The sequence below is a fragment of the Aspergillus steynii genome, assembly GCF_002849105.1.
Source record: "Aspergillus steynii IBT 23096 chromosome Unknown P170scaffold_7, whole genome shotgun sequence".
Classification (NCBI taxonomy): domain Eukaryota; kingdom Fungi; phylum Ascomycota; class Eurotiomycetes; order Eurotiales; family Aspergillaceae; genus Aspergillus; species Aspergillus steynii.
Genome location: NW_020194404.1, coordinates 2,543,115 through 2,564,251, shown reverse-complemented (window position 1 = coordinate 2,564,251; position 21,137 = coordinate 2,543,115). Strand labels below are relative to the sequence as shown.

Here is a 21,137-nt window from a genome sequence, read left to right as displayed (position 1 = left end):
AACATCCTCAGCTAGCATTCTGAGCATCTCAAGGAGATGAAACCCCTACTCTGACTGTGGTTGCATGTATGACTAGCCCAATTGCAGGAAACCTAGTCGAAATGTAGAAGAACTACATGCGTCGCACTAAGGAACAGCCTCAGGCCCCCACATGCAAACCAAACAAACACACCATTCTGCCGTCCACATTGACCGCCTTCCGCATCTTCTATTGAATATCCAAACGACCACATCCATTTGGTCAACTCCAACAAATCATCATCTCCTTCGTGGGCGGTCTCTAGCGCTCGTGTCAATATTGGGAGGTTTCTCATTCCTCAGGTGCAGGACTCCAGGCTGGGTCATACCCCAGAGTAGTATCTGCTCCACAGTAGGTTATATACCGCTCCTGACTGGCCCACACCTGGACCCAATAGCGCGCCAGTGCCCCTGTTTGGCCTCAGGTGTCAAGCAAAGGTCTTGTACGCAGATACAGCGACATGCTGACCAGCTCACCATGCAATCAACAATGATGATGCCGAGAAAGACTTGGAAACTCGCATCTGGTCTGCGACTCAATAAAGTTTGTAAAAATATAGGAATCAGAGCCTCTTTCTATCCCCCTAGAGCCAGAACGCCATTGTCATGGAATGCAATCACATCTTCACTCAAAACATTCTCCACCGCGTCAGGGACAGCCAGTCTGGAGAAGCCTCGGTCCCTGCCCACAAGCGGGTACCCTACGATCCCGACCGAGACTCTAGTCGAAGAGGAGGAAATACCCGATTATCGAGCTGACCAATTTTATCCTGTTCAACTGGGCGAACTTTTTCAAGGCCGCTATCAATGCGTCGCAAAGCTTGGCTTCGGCTCTTCTTCAACCACCTGGCTGGCCCGGGACTTGAGGTCAGCCATCCCATCAGTCAGAAGCCAGCGATAGCTCATTCTTATAGGGATCGACGATATGTTGCGCTTAAGGTTTATGTACACACCTCACTCCATCATCGAGAGCTGCCGGCATACGACCGTATAAACAGTCGCATGGCCGACAACTCCTATCAAGGACTAGGAAGAGATAACATTCGAAAATTAATGGAGTCTTTCGAAGTTACTGGTCCACATGGCAAGCACGTTGTCCTCGTCTTTGAGCCCGCGCAAATGAGCCTTCGTGATATGAAGGTGGTTTTCCGGCGCGAGGGCTTCGAGGAGCATTTTGTCAAGGGCGCCATTATTGAACTTCTTAAAGCCCTTGACTTTTTGCACTCACACGGAGAAATTGTCCACACTGGTATGGCTTGTCTATGAAGATCGTCACCCCGATCTACATGTTCCTTCGCTGATCCTAAGCAGATGTACACTCCGGCAACATGCTCCTTGGTCTTTATGACAATGATCTTTTACGCAGACTAGAGGAGAAGGAAATCACATCACCGGTTACTCGCAAGACATATCCCGACCGCACGATCTATCTCTCACGTTTAGTGCTACCGAAAGAAGGGCCCATGCTTCTCTCTGACTTTGGTGAAGCGAGAATCGGACCAGGCCCCCACGCAGGTGATATAATGCCGTTGGAGTACCGAGCACCTGAAACACTACTTTATATAGGATGGAGCTACCCGGTTGATATTTGGAGTGTTGGTCTTACAGTGAGCTTCAATCCCACCTGTTCCGGATCAGGGTTCAGAAGACTAAGATGCGATAACAGGCGTGGGATCTCCTCGGAACGAAACGACTCTTTACCGCACGCGATGATGACGGTGATCTATACGATGCTGCTCATCTGGCTCAGTTTATTGCCGCACTGGGTCCGCCACCCGCCGAGTTTCTAGCTAGGAACCCAGAGAGGCGGGCGGACTTTTGGGATGAGAACGGTATGGCCCTTTTCCAGAATCATGATTCCACGAAGATGCGTTACTAATTACCATCGCAGGTGAGTGGCTTGGCCTCGCACCTATTCCTCACGACCGGACTATAGAGTCCCTTGAAACCAAATTAGATGATAATGCCGGCTTCCTTCGTTTTCTCCGGAAGACTCTTACATGGCTACCCGAGGAAAGGGCGACCGCAAAAGAGCTTCTGCAGGATCCTTGGCTAATAGGATAAGAACTTTGAAGCTATGTCGGAATGGGGATTGTACCTATATTAATATCTAGCAATCGAACCTCCCTTCTCAACTTCATACAAAACCTTCGGTGATACTTTTAGCTACTTCGTAGTGATCGATTTGATTTAAATCAATCGATTTATTTATTTGGTTTTATTTTCTTTTCTTTTGTCTCTGTTATTGGAACATCTGCGGCCGTTTCTCCAATGCAAACTAAGATGTTTCAACGGAGCGACGGGGTTGGAGATTCCGGGGAGAACAAAAACTCTATAAAACAAACCATTCAATTTGCCTTCTAACTTCATTTAGCCTTTTGGTGCCCTAAAATAGAATAATCCAACCAACCATATTCCGCCTACTATTCCCCTTATGTTCCGCGGGTAGATAGATAATATATGCACCAAAGTGATGTCACCGACCCCGTCATAAAGAATATAGAATCACCACACGACATTTGCGTTTCCAGGCCCATTCACATGACCCAACAGGATAAACTTCGATATTCTAATCCCGGCCCATGAAAGCAAGGACTCCCCAGAGTTGATCCTCGGCCGAGCATCTGACCTGATCATCATTGGCGATGGGCAGTGAATACTCCGCATTTCGGGATAGCCGAGGTAAGGTAACTAAGCCGAGTAGCCAGGCAGCCAAGCCACGCCTCGTGACCAGCCATCAGGCCACAAAGAACACCATCTGCTACCTATAACTACCTCACCATTCCATCTCACTTGATCGCTGGAACTTGTAAATTCTATCTCCAATTTCGCTACTATGGCGTCCCGTCCACAGCCACAGCCGGCTACCGCCGACCACGGACACATCACGCGTCTCGAACCGCTTGAGAATACATACACGACAGACAGCAGTCTGCAGCGGGTGATTTCCTGTGAGTTGGCAATGCCTCGCTCGAGGCACTGGTAGTGAATGAGTCTGATCCGGATGGATAGGGTATCTGCCGTCTTCGACTTTGCAGGATATTCAGCCCCAGCTTACCCAGTTGGGCGAGGAGGCTGTATCGGACCAGGTCCGCGAATGGAGCGCTGATGCAGAGCGCGACCAGCCTTATGTAAAGGGGTATAATGTGTGGGGGCAGAGGTATGATTATGACAGGTTGGTGACGAGTGAGGGGTGGAAGCAGTTGGGGAAATGGGGTGCTCGACATGGGTGAGTGACTTTGGCTTTTGGACTGAGTATATGCTGATTGATAGCTAGTGTGGTTGCGTTGGGGTATGAACCGACGTATGGAGCGGAGAGAAGATTGGTGCAACATGCTGTGTAAGTTGACCTTTCTGAGCGATAGTAGAGGTGCCTATGTTGATGCATCCAGGAATTATCTCTACTCTCCGTCGTCGGGGCTATACTCTTGCCCGATTGCAATGACAGACGGCGCCGCCTTGATTCTCTCGCAACAGCTGAAATCACTTCCAGCAGACCACCACTTCCACAGCGTTTACCAGAAGCTCATCGCGAGAGAAAACCACTGGACCTCAGGACAATGGATGACCGAACGAGCCGGCGGCAGCGACGTCCAGAACACAGAGACCTGGGCGACACACGCACCCGGTTCGGACCCCAACGACGGCGAGTACCTCGTCAGCGGGTTCAAGTTCTTCTCCTCCGCCACAGACGCCAACGTCGCCTTACTGCTGGCCAAAACCGCCTCTGGGAAACTCAGCACGTTTCTCGCGCCTCTGCGCAAAACAGTTATCTCGCAGGACGGGAAGTCCCACGAAATCAGCAACGGGGTGCGCATCCACCGACTCAAAAACAAACTCGGCACCAAGGAACTCCCCACTGCGGAGCTGGAGCTGAAAGATATGCGCGCGCACCTAATCGGACGCTTGGATCGCGGCGTGTCGATGATTTCACCGCTGTTGAATGTCACGCGCACGCATACGTTTATTGGCTCGTTGGCCGGATGGCGACGGGCGATCAGCATTGCGAAGAATTTTGCCAAGGCAAGGACGACGGTCGGGGAGCCGCTTTGGCTGGTGCCCATGCATCTGAATCTCCTGGCCGATATGGAAGTGAGACACCGGGGCGCGATGAACCTCGGATTCTTCACGGTGGCGGTGATGGGCGTGGTTGAGAATAACGGCGTCTCGGGACATGCTGCGCCGCATTTGCCGGCCCCCGGGAAGGAGGCGGAGGTCGTATTCCGCGCGCTCACGGCGACTGCGAAAGCGGTGGTGAGCAAGAATGCCATCGCGGGCATCCAAGAGTGTCAGGAGGCTATGGGAGGGGTTGGGTATATGGACGAGGCGGATGAGCCGGAGTTTAACGTCTCGCGGATCCTGCGCAACACGCTGGTGAATTCGATCTGGGAGGGGACGACGAATGTCCTGGCTAGCGAGCTGGTGCGTCATATCCTGAAGAATGACCATGTAGTGGTGTTTTCGGCCTGGGTTGGGCGGGTGCTGGGCTTGATTCAGAACGCAGAGCTCTCGAGGGTCTTGAAACGCGTGTGGTCGAGCTTTCTGACCCGGTTGTCGGCGACGGAGCATGCGCGGTTGATTCTTGCGGATGGACGACGCGCGATGTTTACTCTGGCCTGGGTTCTCTGCGGCGCACTGCTGGCTTTGGACGCTGAGCGAGACGGCGACGGTGTAGCAGGGGAGATTGCGCGGAGGTGGATTCTGGCAGGCGAAGGGGGAGTTGGGGATATGGCCTGGCGAGATATTATCAATCGCCCTGTGCATGCCTCGGAGGCCATTCTGACAGATGAGCATCTTCGTTGGGATTGCAGGATTGCTTGGGGAGTGGAGTTGCCTGCTCGGCAGGTATCGGGTCATCGGTCGTTCCAGAAACCTGCGAAGCTGTAGAGAAAGATTCTACTGATGTCTAATTAATGATAGGTCTGTTTATGTGCTCACGTCTGTGCTACGATTTTACCACATCCTATTTCAAGACTAGCAACCGAATAGTTAGAAGTTGCGAAGGATAAAATCCTGGGTCCTTAATCGTACAACTCTAAAGATTGCAGAAGATACGCAGATTTCGAGTTATATTGCTTTGCCGTCTGAGCCGCGCAGTCTCTATCTTGTATAGGGCTCTATCTCCCCGCCTCGCTAGACTCAGCCTCTTCTGCCCCGCGGCGCATCCGAATACGAGCTGTGGATTCCTCCTCTCTTATCTCGCATCCAGAATTCATTCTCTCCCAAGACCGTCCCCGAAACCAATTATTTCACATCTACTCCCAGATTTAACAAAATGTTCCCCGGCGAATGGACCCCCGATGCTCCCCGCGCGGAAACAGCCCAAACAGCCCTCCACAACGCCGCCCTCTCCGGCGACATGCACAACGTCCTGCGCCTCCTCGGCGAAGGCGTAAGCCCCAACACAGCTGGTGGAGTATACGGAACACCCCTACAAGCCGCCTGCATTCGAGGCCACGAAGAAGTCGCGTTCATGCTCCTGTACGAAGGTGCGGATGTGAATGCACAGGGTGGTAGGCATGGGGATGCCCTGCGCGCGGCTTGCTTCGCTGGTCATGTGAAGATCGTCGAGTTATTGATTGATCATGGAGCGAGAGTAGATGCGGTGGAGCGGTATGGCCCGTTGTATGTTGCTTGTGAGGCGGGGCATTTGGAGATTGTGAGCGTGCTGCTGGAGAGGTGTAAGGGGGTGGGAGTTGATGTGTCGAGGGAGCGTGGAAGGTTGGGTGGTGTTTTGGATGTGGCGTTGCATTTTGGGGATGTGCGGTTGGAGAGGATGTTAAGACAGAAAGGCGTGGTTGGGAATGAGACGAAAGAGGTTGTTAGGAATGAGGCGTTTTATGGTGGACTTGAGCAAGAGAGTGGGAGGGCTGATGATTGTATGTCTATCTGGGAGCAGGCTGCATGCGGTATGACTGACAGTTGCAGATGAAGCGATGATGTCAAAGTCTGTTACTCTTGACTCAAATGTCGGAGTACTCGACGAAAGCTATTATACCTGGGAAGTAGATTATACAAGACCCAGAGACCGAAAGGCCAGCCCTGTTTTTCACTCTGCAAATAGGCAATGGTAAGTGAATGTATAGTGATCTCAGGTCGTAACTAAGCCATACAGGAGAGCTATCTTGCTCCCTGATCCAGCTCTTTGCGACAACATTTCTCTCCAGTTGGAGCTTCTTCCAACGGACGGGGAGGTTTCTGGATGCTCTGTTGCATTCGCGTTGGTCGTGTAGCTACCTGAATGCCCACAGAAGTATATCATGCGCAGTAAGACGTCTTCTCATCGATACTCAATGACGACTAATAAGTCCAGCTGCAAGACATTGCTATGACAAGGACCGGCGAACTTGGGGCCCTCAGCTGTTGCCCCCTCCTGGGAAGCTAATCGAGTACTTCTATTATGATAAACAATCAAGGAATGTTGACTTCAGAAAGTTTAACATTACTGTCTACATGAGGGTGTTTGATCCCCCTGCCGTCGAAGAGGGGTATATAGCACCAATTTCCTTTGACAGAAATTCTGGCTGACATGAGAATTGCAATCAGTTTAATCTTTAGGTCACTCCCACCTGGACTGAACCATAACCGCAAGACAAGACTATTGAAGTTGGTTCTGCAAATCCTGTTCCACATAAACCCCCTTCGGAGGGTAAGATCCCTACTAACCCTTCGGGAAACAAACTAAACGATATCCAGGTCATCCAGGAAATGCTCACCGACCAGATGAAGGGGGCTTACTTTGCAACTGCACTGGAAGAGGTACTCTTCTTGCTCGAAAAAGACCTCAGTACAGCACCTCTCGACCCGCACAGCATCGAACAAGTAGAAAGCCTGTTCATAGAAATGCTAACCGAGCAAATTGACGACAGCGCGCTTCAACACACAGTGTCCAGTCTCTTGAAGATACACTCAAAGCGCTACGACTCCTCTCTAGTCTCAGATACCAGAGTGCACTGCACCGAAGAAACATGGCACTTGAGCTTACGAGTGCGAGGAAATCGCTCCCTCAGCGAGAGTCTGCAGGATTTAATCCAGCCGCAATTCTCGCGTGAAGATGCCAGAGTGCACGGTGGGATGTTTTATCTCGGCACTGAAAAAGGTCTTGTGTATGAGAAGCTTCCACCGGTCTTATCGATTCATTTACAGCGCAGCGAGTATGAGGAATGTCAACGACGTGTCAGATATAACGACTACTTCGAGTATCCGGAGGAAATCGATATGATCCCTTACTTATCGATGGATGCGGACCGGTCCGAGTCTTGGGTCTATACTCTCTTCGGAGTGATTGTGTATGACGGCAATGATGAGGACGGGGTGTATTATGGATATCTGCGTACGAGGGAAAGCTTGTTTATCGAGTTGCATGATGATGCCTTCAGACCATGTACGGTGGATGAGGTATTGAGCGACAGTTACGGTGGGAATTGGCGCTGTATCGACCGCAGGATCAAATACCGCAGCGCGTGCATACTATACTATTGTCGGATTTCCGAACTGGGAGAAATCGTGGTGGATACCAACGACACTAGCCCGTCAAGCTCCTTGGAGCAAGATTTAGCTATTCGTCTTGGGGATATTCTTTCCTCCAGGAAGGACTCTGTCTAGATATCTCGGCCACAATGGAATCCAAGAGGTTCGTCGACAAGGAATACTTCCAATATCCAGTTCTATTTCGTCTTTCCATTTATCTGCCTTTGAAACCGTTCATGACGCCAAGAAGCATGCCGAAATTACCCCGGAACCCGGGATTCGAGAGCGTTTTAAACATGTTAACAATTGGTGCGGGGAGTGGGAGAAAACCGCGAATTTATCCGGAAGCGGCTATGAAATACGCCTGAAACTGGTATTTGGTACGAGTACGAATCCATTCTAAGTCTGTTTGCCCTCAATGGTATGCTGGAATACGAATACGCGGGAATTGCTAGAAAGCGCAATTGACGGTTGTCCTACACTAGTCTAGTCTACTACTTCGGGGGAGCTGTGCATTGATAGTGAGAACCGTACAACGAAGTGTATTTTGGTTTCCTGCGCGTAAACCTGCCTCAATGGGATATGGTAATTCTTTTTGACCTTGGCTGTGGGTTGATTATGCAGCTGGCTTCCTCTAGAAAGGAGCATGGCCAGACGTATTAGGCACCTGCAGCCACTGGCTGTACAGACTTGGAGTAGATCAGGAAAACTGACAGAGTCAAAGGCACGGTAAAGATACAGAGCAAATCCAATTGACGAGGACACATCAAGCTCTGCAACTGAGATTCACGCACAATGGAGGCATCGTCACTTTACAAGACAGATTCAATGGCATGCCGAAACCCCATCATCCCCGGTTTTGCGCCGGATCCATCGATCGTCCGAATTCAAGACACATTCTACCTGGTCAACTCGTCCTTCCACCTCTACCCGGGCCTTCCCATCTTTGCATCCAAAGATCTAATCGACTGGACACATATCGGGAACGCCATTCACCGACCAACACAGCTGAGTCTCGCGAGGTCCTGCACAAATCTTATCTTCTCCTCGGACGATTCAATCGAAAAAGCCCCAGTAACTGGGGGACTCTATGCGCCCACGATTCGGCACCATGACGGAACAACTTACATCATCTGCACGAACGTGGTCTACAACGAAGCCGAAGACACGGGGGACTGGGCATCTGGTCTCTCATTCCAAAGCTTCATAATCTCGACGACGGACATCCGCGCCGGCCAGTGGAGTGATCCGATCTTCTTCGACTACCATGGCATCGATCCGGATCTGTTCTTTGACGACGACGGCCGCGCCTACATCAGCGGCTCATCCTGGCGCCCTTCACCGTCGTGCGGTATCAGTTGCTTCGAGATCGAGATCGATACAGGACGCAAGCTAAGCGAGGAAACGATGCTCTGGTACGGCCATACTCAGATAATCCCGGAGGGCCCGCATATCTACAAACGCGGGGGGTATTACTATCTGCTCGTCGCAGAAGGAGGAACCCACGAAGGACACTGCATCACTATCGCTCGCGCATCTAGCATTTGGGGCCCGTATGAGTCCTGCGATCGCAACCCAATTCTCCAATCGACCGGTATGCACGATCCGTTCGCCTATTGTCACTATAACGGACACGGGGATCTGGTCCAGGACCTGCAAGGCGACTGGTGGATGGTGTGTTTGGGGGTGCGAAAGGACAGAGCCGGGCGGATGATCCTTGGTCGCGAGACCTTTTTAGCAGCGGTGAAATGGCCGGCTGGTGAGATTTGGCCGCAGATCGAGCATCCAATTCCGCGGGCGATGTATCGACGTTTGGAGGGGGGCAATGCCGAAGGGGACAGTGGCTGCTCGACGATGTCGTCGCCGATGGAGATGATTCCATCTCCGTTGTCCCCGGACATGGATCTGGTCTGGATTCGAGATCCGGATTTCAGTCGGAGTTGGATTTCAACAGACGGGAGATTGGTTTGTCTATTAGCCTCGCCGACGGATCTTGGGGAATGTACCGGGCAGTCGATGTCCTTCATCGGAAGGCGCCAACGTCGTCTCGCTGGCTCCGCCTCTGCTGCCCTGGTTCTTTCTCAAGAGTCTGATACTGAAGGAGCCGTAGACGCCAAGCTTGGTTTGGCGTATTACAAGGACGAGCACCGGTATGCGATGATTATGTATGAACCTGGTGTGAGGACGGTGGCTTTCGAAGTATTAAATCGCGCCAAGGACCCACAGGTGTGGAGGGAAAAGCGAGTGGAGGTCAACTGTGAAGATGCTAAGACGATCACCTTCAGAATCGTGTATACGGAGCAGCTCATCTACTTTTTGTATCGATTGGGATCGACGGCCGATCGAGAAGGGTGGAATCCGTGTGTGTTGGTTGACACGCTGGACTTGTCGGGGCACGACTTTACCGGGCCTGTCATCGGGGTGTTTGCTACCGGGCTTGGAGAGGAGTGGAATAGATTTGAAGAGGTCGATATATAGACTTTGCACAATTCATGGGTGTTCATTGCGTAACAGGGCAATCCCACTGTAGTGGTGAAAGAAATGAGAAACTCGAGGGGTATCGTAATCATGATTGATTGAATGATAGTGCGATAAAGGGATTGTCCTAAACTATAGCGTCGTCGTAGACAAAACTTCCATCCTATTGATGGTATGTAGATCCCGACAGAAGATCCAGTCTAAATTCGGTTATTACTTCCTTCGAAATGGAATAGAAAGCCAAGATCGAGTGAGATAAACTCAGAGCCTCTCGGACTTCTCAATATGACATGCCTTCTCTCCATTCTTCCCATCCAAGTCAGCACCAACGGCAGCAACAGTATTCAGGAAGTCTTCATCTCCATCAAAGAGAGTTGAAATCTCCTCCAACGTCATTCCACTAGTCTCCACGAACGTAAAATAAATGACCATTAAAAGCAGGGCATTCCAAACGCAAGTGGGAATGTAGTAGTGCCAACCAATCCGGTCAATCCCCACTGGGCTCATATAAGTGTTAATAAAGTTCGAAATGTTGACAACAAGCATCGTTGTGCTGAAGAAAATACTCCGCTGCTTAGTGGTCACAGTTTCCAAGGGATACGCAATGACCAAAGGAACCCAGCAGATGGCAACAAAGAAAGAGCTCATGAAGATCATGACCAATACGCCGATACCCATATTCGGGTCTCCGGTCATTGTGTATCTCGCGCTCAGGGCAGTCCAGATGATGAAAGTAACATTGATACCGACCGCCGAGAACAGGAAGATCGTACGGCGTCTGACCCTGGGAATAACGAACGCGGACAGAAAGCAGACCACCCAGTGGAAAAGGCTCAGACAGGCGTTGATTAGCGTTTTGTCTTTTTCGGAGTTCATTCCGATCTGATCGAGAATGAGCGGGAGATACGTGGCGGTAAAACCACCGCCGATTGTTTGCGATGCCACAGCCGTTACGAGACATAGCCAGAGGCGATGGCGGTTGCCTTTAGTGCCGATAATAGTCTTGACTGATTGCAGGTTGAACTTCATGATTGTCTTATCGGCCTCAACACCGGCAATAATTTCCTGCATCTCAAAGCGGACGAGGTTGTCTTCGATGCCGTTTCCGTGGTATTTGACGAGAATAGCCCGAGCTTCCTCAATGCGTCCTTTTGAGACGAGCCACCGGGGACTCTCAGGACAGAGCCAGATCATGACCATTTGGTAGGACGGAATGACAATCTGAAGGACACAGGGGAGTTTCCAGGCCCACTGGCTTTCAATACGGTAGGTGGCGAAAGTAACCCAGCCGCCGATAACCAAGCCGAGGAATATGCTCGTGTTGTAGATAGAAGTGATGGAGACGCGCTGTTTGGGATGCGCAAGCTCGGTAACCAGTACTGGGGCTGCGATCTGCTGGAGATAGGACCCTAGTCCGACGAGAAGCTTTCCTCCTGTGAACATTTCGAAACTGGTCGAAAAGGTTTGCATGAGAGCCATTGCTACGACAAGCGCAGCGCCAGCCGAACACATGATTCTTCGTCCAAATCTCTCCGCGAATGGGCCGCCAATGATGCACGCCACGATGCCACCGACGGCCGCTGCAGCCCCGAAGAATCCAAGACGTGAGCCACTGGGACTGTCAAAAGTGACCATGAATGTATCGACGGATTGCAGTCCATTTGTTAGGCTTTGGTCGAACCCCCATGCCGTCGAGGTGAGAAGAGGAGCGATTAGTAGTAAGTATAATCTCACAAGGCTGCCAGCTTTATACCAAGGTGGTGCGTCTCTGATGAGTTGCTGAAGTGTGTCCCGATCTAACTCGGTGGACATTGTGTAGGCGTCTTGGGAGGGACCGAAAAAGCAATATTGAAAGATATGATTCAAGAAATTGCTAAATTGAGACAACATATAAATGGAACCAGCAGATCTTGTTTCCAAAGACGAGAACTTGAATAGTACTTATTATATACGCCCAGTAGAGACTACCTCCCTTTACGGTCATCATTCACGCTTGATTCCCCGGGTCAAAGCTGCTCTCGGTATATTAGAGCCCGACCATTATACCCTTTCTGACTAGACAGATTGAGGCATTTAGAGAAGTCCAGGTCTCACTCTAGTCCGCGAAGACTTGTGAGACCTAGCCACAGTCGTCTGATACTCATATGTGGAGGCCCTGGCTGGGGAAACCGTCAGGATCCAACACCCCAATTAAAATCCGGGGAAAGATCTGGGGCTTTTTGCGGGGTACATGTCCATCAGTACCAGGTAGGCTCTAAGGCTAAAATGTCGTACGATTGTGTTCAGGCAAAGGTGAGCACGATAGCGAGGGTAAGACGATACCGTAACGGCTGTCCGTTTAAGGCAGGCGTAAGCGCTATAAATGTCTCGTCTATGCTCTAGATCGTCTAGATACAACTACTTCACCCGGCTGCCCAAAAGCCCGGTGCTCATTAGCCGGCTTACACTGATTGCCACCAAAGCAGGCGCCTAGACCGGGGACTTTTCTCAATGTTCCCCCGATATAGACTGCCTATTTCAGTGTGCTCAATAGAGCAACGCTCGAAAAGAAATGATACACTTGTGTTGTAAATAATATCTAATTTAAAAAAACTCGAATGTTCAGCTCTGGCTAACAAGAACAAAAGTTACTAGTTTCTGACCATTCGTTGTCTCTAATTCTCGCCGGATGTTAATTCAATACTTAACCACGCAAACGAAAGGGGAAAAAAAAGAAAAAAAAAAAGAAAAACGAAAGTAATTCGAAACCTTAATATACAGCTGAGAACGGGTTTCCTTTAAGACCGAAATGAAGACTAGATTGAACTTTTTTCCCATGAACCTCATAGAATTCAAAACTCCTCTAGGCCCTGCAGACCGCATCTTCGGATATTTCACCTCTTCGTGTCTTACCAGTAGTCAACCTTAGGATAAGCCGGCATCCAAAATGATACGCAGATATCTATGTACAGGAAACTGCGCCTTTCTGTGCGACACCTGTAAAATAATATGATAGAACATCCCGTCAACACCCGTGTAGGGAAGCCAATGCTGTACTGGCATGCCAAACATTGCGGGCTTTTTACTATCAGGTACAACGACCTCCACACACGGGCCAAGAGCCACATCCTCAAAGCCGGCATCATTGTAGACCAATCTCCTACTAGTGCCTGGGGGAGGAGAAAGCGGCTTTATGGTACACCGAGGCACAGCTTGGGCACCGATGGGATGGCTAAGAGTTGGTTCCAGGTACTGGTACCATTGGAACTCCAGATGCGAGTTATCCTCTGGGTGATCAGGGTCGTAAGTCTTCGAAGCATCCAACACGACGATATCCCCGGATTTCACCTTCCGCGTCATACAGGCTGGGCCTTGGTGGCCATCAACGATCGGCACAGGAGGGTGGCTCGCTTGCCAGAAGTGCGAGGTGACCGACCAACTCATGCGTGTCACAAAGTCGTTTTGGAAGTGGTCGCGCCAGCGGCAAATAGTGGCCTTCTGGTCCGTACGCTCGGTCTTGTTAGGACCAACAAGAGTGTCAACGACGTCGGCGTAGTGCGCGCTGCCGACGTTAACGGCCCTGTACCGTCCTCCCCAGCTCCCAAAGTCCGGCCTCTCTGGGTGTCCCAATCCATTCTGGATGAGGTATAGGAAGGTGGGTGTGTCACCTTCCATGATGTGCATTGGAGTTGGATACACCTTGCCCAGAGGACCTTTCTGGATATGGGCCCGAAGCCATTCAGCGGATACCTTCGACAAGTCTCCGCCGGAGATTGGATGCGAGATACCCTGCCAAGTGGACATATCGAAGGCACCGAAGCCATGGATTGAACAGATAAAAAAGACTGCCGGAAATGCGTTCCGGATCCATTCGCCGGTGTCATCCTGGTCTGAAATCGTGTACACTCGCAGTCGTGAGTGCAGGACTGCTTCTTCAGCAGGGGTTTTTGTTTCGTGGATATGTTGTAATGTTTCTGCGAGCACATTAGTTCCACCCCAGCTCAAGACCCATAGTGGCTCTGTCGATTCCTGGACTTTGTTCACCAGATCCCTGGCACCGGGACTGAGCGGCAAAGAAAGGGCTTGTTTGCCATATACCTAAAACAAAGTTAGCACACCGTAATGGAATTTAAGATGAGACGATCATCTACTCAGGGATCTCTTACAGGTGCTCCAGAAGATACAAGCTTTAAAAGGGCTTCCGCTGTCGGGTATCGAGCATCCGGATGTACGTGCTGATTGAGATTATCCACCACCAAGGCGTAGGCCTTGATGGTTGTGCGAATCGATTCCGGGGCTGTCCGCGTTGGTAGCCATGCTGAAGTGACGGCGCAAATTCCTCGAGTTTCGAACTCGTTTGAATAAAGCAGATACCGGACGAGGGACTCCTGGTCATCCGGCTCGTTTTCAATATCGGTGAGGAGAAAAACGCGAGGCTTGGATGGAGGTAGAGCAAGCCTGGTGAGGTCAGGGATACGATTGTCGACTTGGGAACGAGTCATAGTTGAAGCAAATTCAAATCTCACTTAGTCTGGAGGTATGTCAAGGGTGAAAGAGATTCGTGCGCAGATAAATTGTAGGCTCAGAAGAATGCATCGCACCTATATAGCATGATCTAGCATCATGGATTTAGTGTCTTTAGCTCCGGGTCCTTAGAGGGAAATGCCCATGTGCGGGAGGAAGAGTGATCGAACCCGGGAATATTCCCCTCAGAAGATCGAGGGAAAGTCATATGTTCGACTCCAGGGTATCTGCAACCACCACTTGAGGGGAGGTATTCGTATTCAAATTCCCCTTTCCGGGCATGCGCCAAGTGCAGCCCTACCTCTAGTCGTGGACGTGAGCAGACCAACATCCTTGGCGTCAAACTCTATACCCTTGTCAAATTGGCAAGAGCTCGATACAGAACCGTTTACTCCTGTATTCTGGGAATCCCACTGGTTGGAGATTCCGCATTGGGAGCAAGACCGCTGTTATCGCAGGGAGATCCAGATGGGGAATGTCTAGGCTATTCACGAATACTAGTGTGAAATATGGGGTCGAATGTCCAGGCAGACGCCCTTTATTTCCCACTTAGTTTTTCGCGATACGGAATTGAGACCTCGGGCTTGTTGTTTCCGAAGATGGGAGGTTCCAGTGTAATATTCAAAGATCCAACGTCATCTGACTTTTCTATTGACAATTTCCTGGGTTCGGACTACATCATTTTCTCCGTGGTGTTGAAACTAAAACGACAGGTAACGATTGTTCGCTAACTCATACCCCGTCTCTGCTATGCCGGTCTTAGGTATTCGTGATTGCCGATATTTTTAACGGGCCAGATGACACCCACTGACACTGGGATACAATTCTTGGCCGCACAAAATCCCTCGGCCTTTTTCGAACCAGACTAGCGATGTACCCCGATGGAGGTCTAAAACATGGCATTATCTTCAATAAAAGTGCAGGGCTAATCGTCGAGCTTTACTTGACCCTTCCCCGCCTGTATCCGTGCGTGTATGGCATCTTCCAGAAGGTCTGGGAATATAGATCTGCTGTACTCTACTGCAGATCTCGACACTGACGGCGCAGCTGGTATATGGTGGACTTAATGAACAAATAAAATTGTTGTGAATACCAACAGTCAGATAAAGGTTGTGCAGGGAGATCATATGAAGCTCAAGGCCCTAGATAGGGATGATGACAACTCGTTGGTTGTTCAACATATTGCAAGTTCAAGACACAAGATGGTACACCTAGGAGGTCTTTTTACTTACCTGATCGCTGCTCTCCAGAATGCCAACCGGATGTATATAATTGGCATGTTGGTCCATCATTCAAGAGATTGGTTAAATAGTTGACAAGCCCGTTTCCCTTGCACTCGACCTTGGACTACGAACGCTGTTCAATCTAGATTGGTTAGGGTGATGTATTTTCTTCCTGACAGTACAATCTAAACCAGCAACCAGCAGCAACCGATCACATCCGTGGCAAACTTTGCTCAATACAATTAAGTCTTAGTAAATAAATGAGTGATCTGAACGAATGAAGTCAACAGTGACACTGTGAGAGTGAAGTGGTTTTCGTTCCGGTTTCTTACCCCAGATCCTGTCAAGTGGGCAGCCGACTCGGGATGTGGAGAGATGCTGCCGACGGACATCCGAGGTCGTCAATTATGCTAATTCCTTGTCTAGCTATGCTCTGGTCCCGTCACTGTTATTATTAGAATGCAATCATAGTACTCTCATTTCTAAACAATTGTTGAGACAGATTTACCAGAAATCGTCATTATGGGTACGAATCTCAGTTCATCAATCGGTATCAAGCGCCAATTATGTAGCTGACACCAGTACAGGTCTAACACCTGTTCATTTCTTCTCGCATGGCTCGACCATGATGCTCGGAGAGAAATCCGAGTCAGCCGATTACTGGAGAAAATGCGGAGACGAGGCATTGGCGCAGAACATCAAGGGCGTTGTCATCATGGTCAGATCCGTGCCCTCACATCTTCACCTCAAGATAGTCAATCAAAGCACGAACAAAACTAACCATCCATACAGGGCGCCCACTGGGACTGCCTCGGCGACAAAATCGAAGTCGCAACCAACCCTGATCCCGCCAAAAGCCCCGTCGCCTACGTCCACCCAGACAAATACGTTAACTACAAATTAAACCCCGACCTCCCAACCGCTAATCGATGCATCTCCCTCCTCGCAAATGAGGGCTTCAACGTCTCCGCAAACCCGACCTTTGACTGGATACATGACGTCTACCTCATTCTCATCCATATGTTCCCCTCCGCCTGTCCCCCCACAACCATCATCTCGATGAACGCGCGCTACGACCCGCACTACCATATGAAAATAGGCTCCGCGCTGCGTCCCCTCCGTCGCGAGAACTTCCTACTCATTGGCACCGGAGGCGCGGTGCATAATCTGTACCGCAACCGGTGGGCGCCGATGATGCGGTTCCGCGATAACTTTGCGATGGAGACGCCGCCGGAGGAGTGGGCGTTGGAGTTTCGTCAGGCGGTGGAAGATGTGATCACGAAGACGGCTGGGGGGCCGAAGCTGAGGAGGGCCATGACGAGGTTGATGAAGCATCCGCGATTCCGGGATGCTCATGCCACGGATGATCATTTCATGGCGGCGATGTTTGTGGCGGGCGCGGTGGGCGATTTGGAGGATGTGGGGACCAAGGCGGTTATGCCGGCGGAGAGCTGGGAGTTGACGAATATGTGTAATTCGCAGTTTACGTTTGGGGGGTGGGAGAAGGGGATTGTTGCTTAGTTGGTTGGCGTCAAGCTGCGGCATGTGGTGATGATGGTAGGACTTAGGGCTTGGAAGGTCACTTGCTCCGAGAGTGGATGTTTTCGGCTGCCCGCCATGGTGTAGTAGCTTCTGCATCTAAGTGTAACACAGCAAATGCAAACTTCCGGAAGTTACCATCCCGAGGAAATCAAGAACAGAGTTGTGTTGAGCACAGCGATGTCATTCAGACCCACTGGAATCCCAGTTTCGGGGTCAAAAAAGGTCTCGAAGTGACCGCCCGATTCTCCGTTCCTCTCGATCACATCCACCGGTGTAAACTTGTCTTTGAGGCTGATGGTGGAGTATATGTCTGAGGAGCTGCTGCCGACCACAGCTACCCCTCATTTGATCCTATCCTTGGGGTTTAAATTCGTGGTATGGAAGGTTGACGACATGACTTCAACAACAGCTGCCTATGCCAGCAGGAAGGTAAGAAGAAAAGTGTGCATGGCTAAGATGATATAGTCAGGAGCTCGACCAATTCTAGATGTTGTTACTTTTCGCGGATAAGAAACGCATTGTTTAAAGATGCAGCCAAGGGAAGGGCTGAAAAAATAGAAAAGAAAAGCAAAAAAAAAGCAATCCTGTAAAAGAACAGACCATGCTTAGTTCCCCTAGTTATTGGTGTTGCTGAGAGAGTCAATCGTGCTGGCTGTCGTCCAGATGAAAGAGATTGAAAGGTGAAGCGAATACCGAGCCTTGGTATACATGACGTCATGCAACGTGACCGACGGGGGCAGATCCCGTGACTTGAGCGAAATCAGGCACCCAGGCAGAAAGCTGTCCACATCGGTGGAGCTCATCTTCCGCAGCTCCACACTTTGTCCATCTCTCGTCCTTCCAGCAACACAGAGGAGACGCAGATTGCGTACAGAGTGCACGATGCCGCGAAATACTACCGAGAACACTGCAGTGAGCGAGGGTACCACGAAGCAGAAACGAAAACCCGTCCGTCGCGACCCTGAAAAACGGCGTCAACAGAATATCCGCGCGCAACGTAAATACCGTGAGTGCACCTAGAATAAGATATGAATGAGTGGTTTAGGTGAGAATATTCGAGTTGGATGCTGATGAATGTTCCTCTGCAGGGGAGAAGCTTCGTGGGCGCATGCAAACCCTCGAAACACTTGCAGCATCGCTGGCGCAAGGATCTCCAGCGGAGAGCTCCATCCAATCCGAGTCGATCCCACATTATGAGGGTTCTAATGGATCTATCTCCTGTTCATCGATGACCACTCCCACAGACTGTCAGCTTGAATTTTCCCGGTCTGTCGATACTGCATCGAACTTGAATTCTTGGGACCCTACAACTTATCAACCGCCATTCCCAGACAATACTCTGTCGCCACTAAACTTCTGGGATTCCGCAAGTTGGGATTACACAGCACAGCTGTCTTCATTGGAACCTACCGTCTCGAGCTCCACAAATCAACCACCCCCGTCGGAGACTTTCTTGCCCAAACACAGTGTGCGGACTCCTCCAACTCATGTTGACCCTTCAGTTCTCGTTCACGACAAACACAATGCCGGCCTCGATCAACGCTGGACAGCAACTGTTGAGTGCGATTGCGCCACCCCACATATCAAGGTACAATCGTCTGGACACGGCACCAGCGGCTCTACCGAGGTTAGGATAATCACGATTGCACCGCTCGTACCGGTACCAGATCCATACGCCAACCATCTTCGTCTAGAAACGCTTTGTACGTTATCCGCCATGGATACACTGAGACTGCATCTTGGCCTTACAGAGGACATGGTGTGTGACGAAGAATCACCTTCACTCTTCTATCGGCCAATCCGGGCGCCCACAGATGCCGCAGTGAAGGAAAATATGGTTTGCACAGTGCAGAGGATATTCAAAACCCTCAAACCAGACTTGAGGCCAAGCAGTGAGCAGATTACTGTCGAGCACCCTCCATATATTGATGTTCTTCCCTTCCGGACTCTGCGGAAGAATCTCATTCTCCGGCAAAAGGAGGTGGACGAGGATGAATTTCTGCGCGATATCTTGACCGGCTTAGTCTGCTGGGGAGGAGTAGGATTGGGACAGAAAGATCGAAATGCCTCCACTGGATATGCATCAACAGGAACTCCCTGGGATAACCGCAGCTGGGAGGCAAAGGCGTGGTTTGTCAAGAAGTACTGGTCTCTCTTAGGGGGTGAAGACGGAGAGCTTGTCCGACAAAGCGAGTGGTGGCGCAGTATGAGGGGCGAGGACCCACTGGTCATAGAAGAGATTGCATGAAATCAGGATCACTATGAACTTTCCTCGCCAAACATCACCTCCAGTCTTGCGGCCTCGTTATCAATCTGTCTGTGCAGATATGCAGAATTCTGAGTGTGTAATTCGAGCTTTCGGTCTTCTTCATGGTTGCCGGTACCCCCATGGTTAATATTTCCCTCAACCCGTCTTTCCATGAGGGACGCACACTGATACATCATTTCCCCCATAATACCGGGATCATGTCCTCGGATTTGAATCCAGTACGTCAGCTGAAAGAATAACTGCCATCGTCGAAGCCCTCCGCAAACCATCTGGCTCTGGCGTAGTCAGCTGAAGTGAGACCTCGATACTCGTCATGAATTTAGAAACACAATTCAATGAGGGAACTAAACATATCCATGTCGCCGTCAGAAGTCTTGTTGAGGAACGGACGCTTGGCAAGGGTCCTTATGTCAAATTGTGCATGGATATGCAGTCATCATTATTCACTGTCCGGGGTGTGTATCATTATGGGGAAGGATGTTGCCTAAGACTGGGGCGTCTACGCAGTATGCCCCGTGTTCTAGGGCCCACGGCTCGTTTAAATTACTGTGTAACAGACCTGGGAGAGAATTGTGAGTCACATATTGAATGAATGAGTCATGAGGGATATAAGCCAATCACGACATAATGCCTCGTAATCTTAAAAAGTGCTTATTGGAAAGTGATTAACACCGATGTGAGTGGTAATATACTGTCTACTGGCAAAATATTACTTTCTTGATACCAGAGCGGTTGAGTAGCTTACTAGTATGCAGGAGGATTTTAAAGAGCAGGTGTAGAAATTTCTTAATCTACAATCAACAGAGTGCGTCAAACTTTGTCAGAAATTACATCTCAGCGCTTGACTATGCATACATGCATCTGCAGAGTAGGCGGGATCTCTCAAAGCCGAACTTCAATGAGTCAGTCTCCATGATCGCCTGCTTTTCCAAAGATAACCAGCTGGTGGGCAGCTCGTAGAACTAAGACTAAAGAGGTAGGCCAAATTGCGCGTGCATGGGTATACATTGACAGCCAAATCTGGACTCCTTTGGACCCCTTTGGACCCCTTTGTGACTCAGAAATATTACCTTGGTGAGGGTGCATGTCGCAGCGAGCACAATGTAACTCAACCAGGACTCAGGAGAGTATGCATCTGTCCGTAAGAGGCGGCGGGAAGATGAAACGCTACGGATAGTCTAGGCCTCGGCCGAGCTCCGCCCCGGCGGGATCCCTACCCGCTCCGCGCCAAGCCCGCCCGCCCTTGGATTGGTTACCACAAGTTACATCTCCAAAACAAGCCATACTGTATAACCCCTGATGATCCATTAACAGCTGACATCTACCTACTCCCCTAGCCTAACATTTTTCAAGCTTTCATCTCAGTCTATCTCTCCTTCACATCGAGTATGGCTCCAGAGAAGAGCCATGTCTTTGTCGGACACCTTCCTGTTGAGATATGGCTACTTATACTTGACTATGTAAGTACTAACAGTCGATTCACCATGGCATGGAGTTACTAAAAAGCTGCGTTGGGACTGTCAAAATTCCCTTTACTCGCTTAATGCATCGTGTCGCAATTTTCGTCAAATTGTATCGCCTTTACTATACAGAACTCTCCGCATCTCCTTCCCTTTGCGAAAAACAGAGGACGA

At 50.2% G+C, this 21,137-nt stretch overlaps 8 protein-coding genes across 8 annotated transcripts; 6 read left to right on the top strand and 2 right to left on the bottom strand.

Moving 5' to 3' along the window:
- Positions 1–496: 496 nt before the first annotated feature.
- P170DRAFT_458301 (putative protein kinase) lies at positions 497–2,082 on the top strand (the record flags this gene model as incomplete). Its single annotated transcript, XM_024851781.1, has 6 exons — positions 497–545; positions 609–885; positions 933–1,267; positions 1,330–1,625; positions 1,685–1,850; positions 1,910–2,082. The coding sequence occupies 6 exons, from the start codon at positions 497–499 to the stop codon at positions 2,080–2,082; spliced, it is 1,296 nt and encodes a 431-aa protein (XP_024701476.1).
- Positions 2,083–2,854: 772 nt separating this feature from the next.
- Positions 2,855–4,905, top strand: P170DRAFT_449691 (putative acyl-CoA dehydrogenase; the record flags this gene model as incomplete). The annotated part of the gene is made up of 4 exons (XM_024851062.1): positions 2,855–2,969; positions 3,031–3,247; positions 3,296–3,358; positions 3,411–4,905. 4 exons carry the CDS (start codon positions 2,855–2,857, stop codon positions 4,903–4,905), a joined length of 1,890 nt encoding a protein of 629 aa, XP_024701475.1.
- Positions 4,906–5,239: 334 nt separating this feature from the next.
- Positions 5,240–7,623, top strand: P170DRAFT_512735 (uncharacterized protein; the record flags this gene model as incomplete). The annotated part of the gene is made up of 7 exons (XM_024855015.1): positions 5,240–5,897; positions 5,947–6,088; positions 6,134–6,212; positions 6,270–6,285; positions 6,332–6,506; positions 6,565–6,667; positions 6,715–7,623. Exons 1-7 carry the CDS (start codon positions 5,294–5,296, stop codon positions 7,621–7,623), a joined length of 2,028 nt encoding a protein of 675 aa, XP_024701474.1. The 5' UTR covers positions 5,240–5,293.
- A 693-nt stretch (positions 7,624–8,316) lies between these two features.
- P170DRAFT_363814 (putative xylosidase/arabinosidase) lies at positions 8,317–9,966 on the top strand (the record flags this gene model as incomplete). The annotated part of the gene is made up of 1 exon (XM_024844610.1): positions 8,317–9,966. One exon carries the CDS (start codon positions 8,317–8,319, stop codon positions 9,964–9,966), a length of 1,650 nt encoding a protein of 549 aa, XP_024701473.1.
- Positions 9,967–10,227: 261 nt separating this feature from the next.
- On the bottom strand, positions 10,228–11,778 carry P170DRAFT_364061 (putative MFS hexose transporter; the record flags this gene model as incomplete). The annotated part of the gene is made up of 1 exon (XM_024844625.1): positions 10,228–11,778. One exon carries the CDS (start codon positions 11,776–11,778, stop codon positions 10,228–10,230), a length of 1,551 nt encoding a protein of 516 aa, XP_024701472.1.
- A 1,092-nt stretch (positions 11,779–12,870) lies between these two features.
- P170DRAFT_479090 (DUF1593 domain-containing protein) lies at positions 12,871–14,447 on the bottom strand (the record flags this gene model as incomplete). The annotated part of the gene is made up of 2 exons (XM_024853627.1): positions 12,871–14,043; positions 14,112–14,447. 2 exons carry the CDS (start codon positions 14,445–14,447, stop codon positions 12,871–12,873), a joined length of 1,509 nt encoding a protein of 502 aa, XP_024701471.1.
- Positions 14,448–16,214: 1,767 nt separating this feature from the next.
- On the top strand, positions 16,215–17,356 carry P170DRAFT_458300 (DODA-type extradiol aromatic ring-opening family dioxygenase; the record flags this gene model as incomplete). Its single annotated transcript, XM_024851780.1, has 3 exons — positions 16,215–16,218; positions 16,280–16,410; positions 16,485–17,356. 3 exons carry the CDS (start codon positions 16,215–16,217, stop codon positions 17,211–17,213), a joined length of 864 nt encoding a protein of 287 aa, XP_024701470.1. The 3' UTR covers positions 17,214–17,356.
- A 710-nt stretch (positions 17,357–18,066) lies between these two features.
- On the top strand, positions 18,067–19,948 carry P170DRAFT_439836 (bZIP transcription factor). Its single transcript, XM_024849928.1, has 2 exons — positions 18,067–18,240; positions 18,323–19,948. The coding sequence occupies exons 1-2, from the start codon at positions 18,117–18,119 to the stop codon at positions 19,480–19,482; spliced, it is 1,284 nt and encodes a 427-aa protein (XP_024701469.1). The 5' UTR covers positions 18,067–18,116; the 3' UTR covers positions 19,483–19,948.
- The last annotated feature ends 1,189 nt before the right edge of the window (positions 19,949–21,137 follow it).

What these genes read in the sequence shown, in the direction of transcription:
- P170DRAFT_439836 (XM_024849928.1), top strand. Translation starts at nt 18,117, where the DNA reads ATGCCGCGAAATACTACCGAGAACACTGCAGTGAGCGAGGGTACCACG. An exon ending in CCGCGCGCAACGTAAATACC is followed by an intron (nt 18,241 to 18,322) that starts GTGAGTGCACCT and finishes GTTCCTCTGCAG; the next exon opens with GGGAGAAGCTTCGTGGGCGC.